General features: G+C 43.2%; 1 protein-coding gene across 2 annotated transcripts in view; it reads right to left on the bottom strand.

The window, feature by feature from the left end:
• Positions 1-13,681, bottom strand: part of TAOK1 (TAO kinase 1) — a 238,934-nt gene that overhangs the window by 152,233 nt on the left and 73,020 nt on the right. For both annotated transcript variants that reach the window (XM_033921264.1, XM_033921263.1), the window contains one exon: positions 13,343-13,414. In XM_033921264.1, coding sequence (XP_033777155.1) covers positions 13,343-13,414 — 72 coding nt within the window. The remainder of the gene's footprint in view (positions 1-13,342; positions 13,415-13,681) is intronic.

Genomic DNA, 13,681 nt, shown 5'->3' with positions numbered 1-13,681 from the left:
GGATTCCATCCCAGCAGGTTTCTATGCAAAATTTGCAGTTTTGAAGAAGCAGGAAGCTTTAGAAAAAAGATAGCTAAAAATCTATGATGGCCACAGTCAAAAAATTTGCACCAAAATCGCAATATTTTTCACACTTCCCAAACTCTAAAAACTTCTCTAAGAGCATTTGAGTCTGAGCTTGCCTCTGTCTACTAACACTCTGGTCAGGCCCTAGGCAAGGGTGCCAAAGAACCAATTACCTCCAGCGCCAAATGGAAACTTTTTCACCGAAGGAACTGGTGAATGACATGGTTTCGGTGTGCGCCAATTCTGTTGGTCTTTGAAGCACCAGGGTCAATGCATGCCCGACATGTGAGCATGGACCTAGAGGATGAGTTGGAGCTCCCCTTTAGGATGCAGTATTGTGTAAGGTCAGAAAATGCCCCATCTCTTCCTACATCATGGCCCAAGTCTGCTCCTTGAATGATGCAATTGGTAAAGGTTGGTACTCAGCCAGTACAGTCATGTCCTTGGAAGCAATTAAGGCCAATCAGTGACCTTTTCTAAGCTTGAAGGAGACTGCTGCATCCCATTTGGATCCTGGGAGGATGAGCTCTCCTCACGTCAGGGGCACTTTGAGTGGGATTGACGCTGATGCTTCTTGGTCTCTGCCTGACAAATCAGAGTCCTTCAACCTCAACAAGGTTGAAGACAAATCCTTCCTCAATTTCAGAGTGGGATGGGAGAATGCCCAATCCTGATGGGCGCTACAGACACTTGATGCTGATACTGATGCTTCCCCAGTGTCCAGTGTAGCTCCGATAGCCACTGAAATAAAGTCTCAGATCTTGAAGTTGATGGATCAAACGTCTTGAAGCCAAAATTTGTTTGCACTGCTTCTGACGACCTTTAATTCCTCTTTTTCACATCTATGAATAAAGTTTATAAAGGGAGGAATTAAGGTCAGGTCCCAGGCACTACAGGCATCAACTAACTATGAATGTCCTTAATGGACATGGGGAATTTAGGAAACACCTAAAAACACATCTGTTCCTGAAGTACTTAGGTAGCTGATTTGTACAATCTTATTTTAGCCCGTTACATTAACGGGTGCTAGAATATATGTCTGTCTGTCTTTATTTCTGTCTCTCTCTCTCTCACTCCCGCTGTCTTTCTTTCTGTCTGTCTCTCTCCCTGGCCCCCTTTGTTTGTCTGTGTCTCTCCCTGCCCGTGTTTTTCTTCTTTTCATTCTGTCTCCCTTCCTCTCGCTGTCTGTCTTTCTTTCTATCTGTCTCTCTCCCTGCCTCCGATGCAGCAGCATTTCTCTCCCCCCACTTCCCTGTGCAGCAGCCACAGCAGCATTCCCTCTCCCTCCATTTCCCTGTGCAGCAGCATTTTCCCACCCTACTTCCCTGTGCAGCAGCAGCAGTTCAATCCCCCCCCCCACTTCCCTGTGCAGCAGCCACAGCAGCAGCATTCCCTCCCCCTCCATTTCACTCCCCCCCACACCACTTCCAAGTCAATGAAACCGTCCGCACAATGTGCGGCGGCGGCAAAAAGGGCGAACAAAATGCTAGGAATGATTAAAAAGGGGATCACAAGCAGATCTGAAAAGGTTATCATGCCATTGTACCGGACCATGGTACACCCCACCTGGAATACTGCATCCAACACTGGTCGCCGTACATGAAAAAGGACTTACTTGAAAGGGTCCAGAGAAGAGCGACAAAAATGGTTAAGGGACTGCGAGAGTTGCCATACAATGAGAGGCTAAAGAAACTGGGCCTCTTCTCCCTTGAAAAGAGGAGACTGAGAGGGGACATGATTGAAATATTCAAGATATTGAAGGGAACTGACTTAGTACAGAAAGAGAGATTGTTCACCCTCTCCAAGATGAAGAGAACGAGAGGGCAGTCGCTAAAGTTAAAAGGGAATAGATTCCGTACAAACGTAAGGAAGTTCTTCTTCTCCCAGAGAGTGGCTGAAATCTGGAACGCTCTTCCAGAGGCTGTTATAAGGGAAAGCACCCTCAGGGATTCAAGAAAAGGTTGGATAAGTTCCTGCTGGAAAAGAACATACGCAGGTAAGGCTAGACTCAAATAAGGCACTGGTTTTTGATCTAAGGGCTGCCGTGTGAGCGGACTGCTTGGCACAATGGACCACAGGTCTGACCGAGCAGCGGCAAATCTTATGATCTTATGTTCTTGCTCCGCAGAAAACTGAAGCTTGACTGGTCCTGCACAACAATGGCAAGCAGGTGACAAACACATACTTGGTGAGACACTTACAAAAGCTTCTTGAAAATAAACACTGGGGGGCATATCCACCCTAGAGCTCTGTCAGTAATATGGAAAAATTATGTTCTTAGCTGTTAATTTTCTTTCCCTTAGACGCAACAGATGAATCCAGAGACCAATGGGATAGCTCACATCTACCAGCAGGCGGAGATAGAGAAACTGATTAACAGGTGGTCCTATTGGCTGGCACTCCTCCTGTTTATCTAGTATAGCTCCTTGCCCAAGCATCCGTAACCATCAATAGGCATAGCATGTAAAAAACTTCTTTCCCATAACAAATCTCAAAATGCAATAATACAGAAAACAACCTGCCATAGTAACAAACTGCGAAAGTTGCAAAGAAAAAACCGAGAGACAATATCCAGAAAGGGTGGGGCTCTGGATTCATCTGCTGCGTCTAAGGGAAAGAAAATTAACAGGTAAGAACATAATTTTTCCTTCCCTAGCAACAGCAGCAGATGAATCCAGAGACCAATGGGATGTAGCAAAGCAATCCTCAATCTGGGTGGGAAGCAAACGCCGCCTCTGCAACAACCGAAGCACAAAATGCCCCTACCGCATGCGCCCCCACATCCAAGCAGAAATGCGGAGAGAAAGCACTCTCGGAAGACCAAATAGCCGCGAGACAAATCTCCTCCAAGGGAAAAAAAAACCAACTCTGGGCCGAGCCCAAGAAGTAGCCATCGCTCCGGCGGAATGGTCATGAAGTTCTTTCGCCACCCGCTTCCCTGCCAGCAAGCAAGCATAAAGAATGTCCTCCTGGACCCATTGAGCGATGGAGACTTCGGACGCCGCCATACGTTTGAGGCGTCCCTTGAAGAATTCAAAAAGGAGATATAAACAACTAAAAGTCGTTAGAAACCGAGCTCGCGGAGAACACTACGTACGTATCAAAAAATGCAGTGAATAAAAGCACTGCTCCCAATTTCTCCTCCCAGGAAGAAGGAAGGAAACGTGAGCATGACATAAAAGAAAGGATGACACCCCCCTAGAAAGAAATAGTGGTATCATCCGAACTGATATCCCATATTTCGGAAATCAGAAATAGGAATCCCCGTTGCACAAGGCCTGCAACATAGAAAACTGCAGAGCTGAAGCCATGGCCACAAGAAACCCCATGTTCAACGGCACAGCCCTTTAGAGTCCCAAAAGACAAGGATGAATGAAGCCTTCGGTAAACTTAGAAGAAGTACGTGAAGATTGTACTCCAAACCGGGCTTTCTAAGAGGCGCATGAATATACTGCACTCTGTTTAGGAACTGAACTACATGAAGCTGAGAAGTAAGCGAAGAGCAATATACCTAGCCCTTGTAACAAGCCAAGAATGGCACCAGAAGCTGAAGGGAATTGAACGCTAAGCCCTCGGCAATACACTTGTGCCAAAAAGGAACTCTGGAGTGGTTCAAACGTTAAGAAGCACCCAAGAAAGGAAAAACCTCCAAAAGGAAGCAGAAACCACAGGAGAAGACGTCCGTAGCACCTGGATAAGAGAAGAAACAACCTGCTTCGCATAACCCTTACATGTCAGCCAAGATTTTTCAAAAAACTAGGTCGTAATACTAAAGTAGTACAAATATCCATGTTGATCGGACCCTAGGCGAGCAAAGCCGGAGATACCCGGAAACTTCTTAGTCCGGCTGTCAAAAGGCTCATCAAATCCGCATAGTAAGGATGGCGCCGCCAATCCAGCGATTCTACAAATACTGTGCCCGGAAAGCAAGCTTGAGATGGCAAATCCAAGCCATCATCAGCCAGCGGAAAACACTGAAAAAGAGAAGGCACCCTGGGCCCGCCGAAGAAGCTAGGAAGCTCAGAATTGAGAGACGAGACCATGAGGTCTAGGCCAAGGAGATCTCACGTTCATAAAAGGAGCTAGAACGCCTGAGCCACAAATCTCAATATCCAGGATGCAGAAGATTACACTATTACTAACATGCACCCTTTCCAGAGCGTATACAGCGCTGAACACTGTAACATACAAGAAATGGGCCATGCTCAGATTTCGCCGAGAGAAAGTCTATCCAATCTCTTATCCTGATCCATAAAAGGATCTGCCAACAGAAGACGAAGATGAGAGTCCATCCATTGAAGCAGACCAACTTCACCTGCCAACTGAGTACAACACCTACTGCCCAAGCTGTAGAGAAATACCCCCATCCTAATACTGACCAAAAGGACCCTCAGCAGCAATCCAGAAGAAGGATCTGAAGCTCCAGAAAGGTAGCCTGACCCTGCTCAAGAGTAGAAGAATGAACAAGTACTGAGTTGCCTCTGAAGACCAGAATCCTGGAGCTGAGGATGGAAGCCACCGAGCCCCCCCAACCCGACAGCCCGGGATGGTCGGTGGTCATGAGCTAGTCCAGCAAAGACCGAGGCATGCCTTGAAAAGAGAAATCGCGCTGAGCCACCAAATCATACAGAGCGATGCAGGAGGAGCATACCAAATAATTGGAGCCCTGAAATACCGGGAACCACCGGAACAAAAGCGACTGCTTTAGCGTAAGAAGGGGAAAGCAAGCTGCAGTTCCCAGTGGAGTCAGCAATATGGATCCCAGAAACTGTACAGAATCCCATACTCTTGGTCATGGTAAGCGAAGAAGAATACCAATCTGAGACCGAGACCCCACGCCCTAGTCTCTGGAAAGAAACACATGTCTCTCCTATATGAATAAAAACATTACCCGATATACCTATAAATAGTACAGGAGAAAAGAGCGCTGTGCAAATTCGAAGATGCACATGTAAAGAACTGAGGAAAAGATACCACCCTTTTCGTGTCAGTCAAATGGCCCGACTGGAAGTCATCCGAATCAAGCAGGCAGTCAAGAAGAAATTAGATGAATTGCCTGGTAGCGCCAAAACGGTACCACCGCCCACATCACCTAAAACGTTCGTGAAGCCTTTGGTAGACGAAATGGCATGTGCCAAAACCGAAAGCATTGCTCCAAGAGAGGCAGGCAAACCAAGTGCCGATTCGGAGTCCATAGAGAAAATGTAAATATACTCCCAGGTTGTCTGCAGAAATGTGTAACCCCGAGAAACTAATTCAGCAGAATGGGATCCAGCCTGCCCAATGCCCCCTGTCTCGGGCACCATGCAGTAAGTGGAACAACGTCCCTTAGTTCCTGAAGAACTGTCCTGAGGACCAGTAACACTGAAAAGGGAAACACAAAACATAGAGACTCCAAGAACGAACTGGAAAACCTGAGGAGAATGCAAAGATGCAAGCATCCTGAAAAATCTTCACAGCCCTCTGACCTGACATTATAGTGTCTTCTCCCTCATGAGAAAGCCGGAAGAGTCATTGGAAGAAGTCAAGATCCCCTCAGAATGAAGTGCAGAAGGTCAGGGAATGGCAGAATGAGACTGTAGGATCTGCAAGAAGATTCTCCTAGGAAAAATCAAGGTTCACAATGTAAAGAGGAATATACTGGAACCATGAAAACAGTATTAACCCCATGCAACATGAGCGAAATACGTATGTCCTTTAAAGTGAATACGTACTAGACTCAATCAAGATGCTGCATCTACCAACCCATGGAAAACAACAGCATCCTTACAGGTATCAGACAAAGCTCACATCGTTAATGAGAGTTTCAGGGATGAGGCTAACAGCCACATAGTGCGTGATCTTCCGCGGGTTTGATAGAATAGGTAACTGGCTCCTGGTTAAAAGGAGCTGTACAGCCCTTTCTGTCTGGTCGGGGGGCCTGTCTAGCATGTGCTATGAAAAAATGGTGACAGGAGAAACCAGCGTGATAAGCATGGAAATCTGAAGTCCAGGCCCCCTCAGAAATAGAGAAAGAGAGTCCTGGCCGCAGTAATATGCGCAGTGTCATTATGCCCATAGAGACAGCCCGAACTTGGAAACTGCTTGTACTACCTTTAGGCATAAATATCCTGTGCCACTACTAGACACATGCAGCTCAGCACAGAGGCCCAAATAAGGACAGTTACCAATAGACAAAGGCTCAACCTGCAGGGACCTCAAGAGAGACAATGAGATACCTGTATGAAATACAGGGCACTATCTTACTGCTGATCTCACTGTGCCATGAGTTGCCGTATGTCGCCCCAGTCTGGAGACAAACCGAGACTGGGTGACCTAGCACAGGTCAGAGTCTCTCTGGTAAACCCCTTGAGTGCTAACCCCAGAGTCCGATTAAACAAGCAGCTTCCTTCAAGGGAGTACAGCAGGAACACAGACATAGACATATAAAGCTGCCCAAGCTTGTCCCAATGCTGGTGAAACACATACAACTTGTCTGAACCGGAAAGGAGAGAAGCCCCGGCATACCCTGACCAAAGTCAGCTGGAAACAAACTACCGGAACGCTGCAGCTCTCCTGCCATCGCCGGAGACCCATGCGCACGCCGGATTCTCGCTGACACGTGGCCGCTGCATCAACGCTCCTAGAAACATAGTCGGATTCGAGCCCCACAAAATTTACCCTGCATAGAAAGAAAATCAGACTCGGGGAATAACCAGAAGAACGGCCCACAGCGCCGGAAAAAACATATCCCATCTTATGCGCGCTGCTATAAACCGGCACCTGCACAATCAGCTGCACATGGCCGTGACAAACACTGATGAAAGAGAGCCTCAGAATAAACAGGACTACTGCTGCACTGAAACCCAACAATGAGAACAAGTACGAGCATGAAATCGCATCGCTACTGCTGCGCTGTAACCAACAAGGAAACAAAGCGTGTGCATGCAAAGGGCGGGAAGTCCCGGCTCCCTCCACGGATTTCTAGTCATAAAACTTAGCCTCAATAAAATATCCATACCTTAAATGTATGATGACCGAACCCACAGTACTAAGACTCCCAAACAGAACCTGAAGTTCAAACAACCGTAAAAGCCAGACATACTCACAAGCTAGTTGTTAGGGCCAGTTGAAGCCAGTTTGCAGCAAAAGCATGGCAGAATATAACAACTGTGGTCTCTTTTTTTTTTTTTTTTACAGAGAAGGGAAAGAAGAAAAAAACTGAGACCCAGTCAGACCCTCTAGCAATGGAGGGAGGGTGAGGCAGGGACAAGGGGGGTCCCAAGTGTAACCTCTAAAGCCGGCACCGTTCAGCCGGACACCCCTGTCTCACTGAAGAGAAAAATCTCAACAGGAGAAATAGCACTGCCAGCTTACTGAAGAGAAAATCTCAACAGGAGAAACAGAATGGCAGTCTCACTGAAGAGAAACCTCAACAGGAGAAACAGAATGGCAGTCTCACTGAAGAGAAACCTCAACAGGAGAAAATAAAGTTCCAGCCACAGCCAGAATTCAGGAGCTAGTTGAATAGCGACATTTTCCTGCTGGGAGATAGAGAATACTAGATAAACAGGAGGAGTGCCAGCCAATAGGACCACCTGTTAATCAGTTTCTCTATCTCCGCCTGCTGGTAGATGTGAGCTATCCCATTGGTCTCTGGATTCATCTGCTGCTGTTGCTAGGGAACACCCATTAGTGAGGATATCTTCATCCTGCTTGTCCTCAGAGAATGAAGGTTCACTTAATATGCTGACAATGGCCTGTTCAAACCTTGAAGATATGTCTAGCTAACTTCCAGTTAGCCAGAAAAATCTTTTGAATATCAAACTCTGTTTAAAACAATGAATGTACACTTGTTGCCATCACTTTAAATCTGATCTCAACTATTTCTTCTCTCATTATGCAGAATTGAAACTACAGATCCTACAGGAACTATCACATCTGCTTCATTATAACTGAAAAAGATATTTCTATTATCCTCCTCAGAGATGCCACATTTGTTACAGTTCAACATAAAAGCCATACTTAAGCAAAATTATAGCAGAGTTAAATATGTTGACCTTGTATAAATGTATTAATACTGGTGGTGAAAGAAAGATGGGGCTTCTTGTTTTAATCAAGGACATTCATATTGCTTAATCATTCAACACCTTATAAGTAGAGCTACATTTAGAAGATCATCATCATTATTTACTATTAAATCAATTACAGGAACTTAGGGTTTCTGGGCTAATACTAAAATGGTTGATTCATTTTTGAATGAATGACAATTTCAAGTGAGAGTAGGCAGACACACATTATCTTGGACTGAAATTCACTCTGGACTAAGTACCTCAAGGTTCATCTCATACAGCACTATTTAATATCTACATTACCCTTTTCTGTAAAGTACTTGGATGTTTAAGAGTTTGTATGCTCTGAGAATAGATGCTGGCACTGTCATCTTGAAGCTGGAACATTATATCATTTGCTATTCTATTGTCCATTGATACTTCCTTTTTGGAAGTTAATTTGGGGGCAAATAAATAATTTGCTGGAAAATCCGGTTGCATTAACTTATGATACTGTGTTATTTGGCACATCAATGAGGGCCAAGAACCAATTATCTACAAATAATAACAAGCTATTACTCATTATGACAGGGTTGCATAGAACAGATTATGAGAAATTGGAAAAATTGGGATCGATTGAATTATAGCTTTTGGTGGAACTCCCTATGTCATATATTTAAAATGGAAAGAGTAATTGCCATGCAGCAGGGAAATTTCAGGATATTTGGGAACCATTAACAAAATACTGTAATGAATGAATATAATTTTTCCCCCTTAAATATGCACATCAAGGTGGGGGAGGAGGTCGGGGGGTATTTTGGTTTTCTTATAAGTGCAAATAATGTGGAGAGGGGGGTTATTATATGTCTTCTTATGTTTGATGAAAGTCATTGAATATGGGGGAGTGAGGGTTATGGGATCTGAATTAGATTTTAATAGGATATTAAGTGATGTATTTAAATATAAATTGATGTAATATGCTGTTGCACTTACTGTAAGTTTTAAAAATGAATAAAGAATATTAAAAAAAAGAGTTTGTATGCTGATAATATACAATTTTTATTTTCCTATTAAGAATAAGATTTTGGAAAATCTTGTTTTTTAGTGTCTGTGTTTAAGTACAGTGAAATCCAGGTTGCCAGCAAATAAACTTTGTTTACATATTTCAAATTCACAAGTTCTTTTCTACCAGGAGCTTGAACTGTAGACTCTCTATTGATGGCGTCAATATTCCTATCATGAGTAAGATGAAAATTTTAGAAATTATTCTGGACATTTCTTTATCCTGAAAACACATATTTTAAAAATTGTTCAGTGAGAATTTTTCAAATTAAAATCTAAGTGATTTTCTAAGCATTAGTAACATTAGTATTATGGATCAGGTTTTCAATATTTTCTCTGTTTGACTATCGTAATGCCTTACTTTTAGGACTGTCTATGTTGATCACTCCAAGCTTTACAGGTGGCTCAGAATGGCACATGGTGTGGTTTAATATTAAGACAGGTGGACTTCCGGTGATGTCACTGACCAAGATGGAGGGTTAGTGCGAGAGCTCTGACCCTTGATAACTACCTCTTCCCATCCACATGCTGTAGTTGTGAAAGAGCATACGCATACTTACAGAAGCTAGGGATATCGTGCAGGGAGCAAATATGCCAACAAAGAAGAAATTTGATGAAGGGAGGCAGCAGGAGAAAGGTTTGGAGAAATGTGGCCTACGCCATGTGGTGGAGCCTCCAGTGCATCCTTGTGCGAGTCAGAAGAGAATGCATCAGAGGAGGAGTCGGAGAGGGGAGCCTCTCCAAGATTGTGGCACTTGGATTCGGCAGTGGCTGTTACGAAGACTGATTTACAACAGTGGGCAGGCGTGAAAGGGAAAATTAAGGACGCAGTAAAAGAAATTAGACAAGATTTGGCAGACTTGCTGGGCCGTGTGGAAGAAACCGAAAGAAGAATCAGAGAGCAGGAGGAATTGATGCACGATGTAAGTGGTCAAGTGGATGAGGCGCAGAAAGAGCTACAGGATTGCTTCATAAGAATAGAGGACTTAGAAAACACAAGGAGGCAAAATGTCCATATAGAGGAGTTCCTGATACGGAAGAATATAACGACACCATGAGGGTGGTGCAAGAGATATATGGCTTTCTCTTTGCCTCTGGTGAAGAAGCCTTGGACACTAATTTTAAGCTGAAGGTGGACAGAGCCCATAGAACTCTGGGGCCAAGGAAGAGTGATCTTCCCAGAGACATCACTGCATGTTTTCATCATTTTACTGACAAAGAAAAGCTGTTGCAAAAAGCTCATGAAATGGGGACTGTCACATATACATAGGATTGAAATCTTTCAAGACTTGTCAGCAATCACGTTGCAGAAACGGTGGGAGTTCCGTCCTATTCTGGCAGTACTGAGACAGAAAAATATTAGATACCGATGGTTGTTCCCATTTGGACTGTTGTCTACTGTTAATGGGAATCACAAAAGTGTTTCCACAGTGACAGAGGCGGGGGAGGAGGGGTTTCCTCCGCAAAGAAGGGTTGTTGGCTGTGGATGAATTGACACTGGGCAAGCTCGCTGTGAAACAGTTGGAGAAATATCGCTGGCATCTTCGCGTTCCTGAAGGCAGAGATGAGAGAATTCTGGAGGAGAGACTGCTCCAGAGAAAAATGCTGCTTTGCCCATTACTTGAACTGAAAATTGTAGTGTGGTTCTAATTTTGGACTTAGGTGCCTGGGTCCAGCATGGGGGTTGATAGTACGTTGGACATTTTGGTGTGAATGGGGGTCTGTATGTTTGGGGTGCAATATCTATTGAGGGGAGGTGAATGAGGTGTGTGGTGGTCTTAAGGGATGTGGAAGTGGGGGCAGTACGATGAGACTATTGAGGTCTGGCAGAGCCACACAAAGTCAGGGTGGAGACCAGGAGTGTAGGGGAGGGGTGAAGGAGAGGAGGGGGGAGAGGGAGAGGGTGGGGTTGTGGAACTGGTAGGAGGGGGGAGATGGCGGAGGAAGGGAGGGGAAAGGATATCAGATATAAGATTCACTATTGGAGATGGGGGTTAGCAAATTGAGAGTGGGCAGTCAATGTCAAAGGCCTCAATATGCCTTGTAGACGCTAATTATTTTTGAAAGAAATAAAGTGTTTACAATATGATATATGTTTTGTCCAAGAAACACATTTTGTGAAATATGAGGAGAAATTAATTCAATTTAGGGAGTACCCACTAAGAGCATAGGCCATTTGGCCTTTATCTGTCGTCATGTTTCTATGAAACTCATCGGTATGATCTGGTGCTTCCTGCTGTGATCATATTATCCCAATATTAATACAGGTACATTGACTTTCTATTTTATCGCAGATATGTTTTAAGATCTTGGTTTTTAAAGAATTGTATGATGAGTCTACTCTCTGTCTTACTGCCACCTTGAAGAACTATACACCAATACAAGCTCTAAGATCTATGGATAAAAGCTTACTTGATGTCCCTTCATTTAAATGTATCAGGTTGGAGCAATATAGGGATTCTGTTTTTATGGTCACAAACCTGTGATTATGGAATACATTACCACAGAATCTGGAGCAGAAACAGTCCTTGTTTACTTTTAGAAAACAATTGAAAGCATTTTTTTCCAGGAAGCTTTTTGAGACTAATAATGTGTTTGTTATTTTGCCTGATACAGATTGATTGATACTGTTTTTATATTATCATCTTTCTTTGAATTATATTTTGCCAGTGATTTTATTATAAATGTTTTCTTGTATGCCACCTAGATTTATAGATGTGGGATAAAAGATTTTTAAATAAATACAATAAAGATTAAATTTTTTTAATTGCAATTAATCATTTGATTAAAAGACAGATCCCTCCCTCCTGCCCACGGGTCTTTCTTCATTTCCTCCTTCTCTCCCTTACACCCACAAGTCCAGTCCATGTTCTCTCCTTTATCCCCCTCTCCTCAGGTCCCTCCTCTTCCTTTCCTTCCTCCCTATGTCCAGCACTTCTCCATCTCTGCCAACCCCCATGTCCATTATCTCTCTTTCTTCCCCCTCATTCTTTCCAGTCCAATCTCCAATGTTTCTTTGTAATTGTTTTCTTTTTGTGTTAATGGTATTAATGGTATTTTTAATATGTTCATGCTGGTTTTTTTTATATTGTAAACTCGCTTAGAAATTAGATAAGCGATTAAATCAAGTTTTAATAAAACCTTGAAAACCTTCTCCCTCCTGTCCTCTATCTTTCCTCCCCTTCCCCCCCCATTACCAGGTCAGACAATCACTCATCCATCCTTCCTCCAACTGGCCTGCAAATCTCTCTCTCCTTCCCCTCTCCTGATGTGCAGTATAGCAGATTTCCCACCACTCCCCTTCCCTCCCCTCTGTCAAGGGTTTGGCATCCCCCCAATCTCTCCCGTCACCTACCTTAAAGTTGTTCTATGGGTCCCTTGCAGCAATGAATATACGCTACCTGGAGCCTGCTCTGAAGCTTTCCCTTTTATCTGCTCCCACCCAAGTGGAAACAAGAAGTTACATCAGAGTAACACAGGACGAGTCAGAGGAAAAGCTTCACAGCAGGTCACAGATAAAAGTATGAGCATTGCTGTTATTGCTACGGACACATAGAAGGCTAGCTTTAAAGTATATTGGGGGAATCAGAAATTGAGGGAAAATATGTCAGATCACACCAAGAACAGAGGTTGAGAATAGAAGAGAAAGGCAGAGATGTTGGAAATGGACAGACAGGAGATGCTGCAGTGTGATAAATTTTATTAGTTGTGAAAAATATTTTTAAAATCATGTCTAATAAATACTGTAACATACTAACTATAATGTTAACTACAATTAACACACACCTACTATTTATAACACAAAAATGATTTTATAAAGGACAAATATATCCTAAGGAAGTTCCCTTACTCTTTTCTTTATAGTTATGCCATGCATTAATAAATTTCTACAAGCTAGCATTACATTAAATTTCTACAAACTAACACTGAGTGCCCTGTTGGAACACACACATCAGTGAAATCAGTTATAACGTGCTCAAAATCAAATGAACCTTAAAAATAAAAGTTGTGTTTTTAGATGGAAAAAAAATATCTAACTGTGGACTCAGTGGATGTATTACCAGAGATTTGTCTATAAGGATTTTCTCATATTCATACTATAACTACAATTAAAATGCCATTACTATGAGTGGAAATAAACAAGTAAAATGGTGACTTTTGCTTTACAATTAAGTTATACAAACCTCATTGGATTGCTTCCCACTGTATGACATTTTTTTGATGGCCACCACTTCATTGGTGCGCACATCATGTGCCTGTGAACAGCAAAAAAACAAAACAAAACCAAGAATCAGTATGTCAAGAGCCACACATTCTACAAGAAAAACTTACACTGTGGGGGGCAGTCTTATGACACCAATGCTACACGTACAAATAGATGTCTATTTTGGGTGAAATTATAAAGACAACATAGTCACCTATGCTCCACTCAAACTTCTCCCCCCAACATTCCTATACAGATCACATAAAGCTAAGTACAAACATTCTCTACGCCTAAGAAGGGGTGCTGAAAAGTTCTCAGC

Source organism: Geotrypetes seraphini, chromosome 15, assembly GCF_902459505.1.
Source record: "Geotrypetes seraphini chromosome 15, aGeoSer1.1, whole genome shotgun sequence".
Classification (NCBI taxonomy): domain Eukaryota; kingdom Metazoa; phylum Chordata; class Amphibia; order Gymnophiona; family Dermophiidae; genus Geotrypetes; species Geotrypetes seraphini.
The sequence above is the reverse complement of the archived record's forward strand: the minus strand, read 5'-3'. Positions and strand labels throughout refer to the sequence as shown.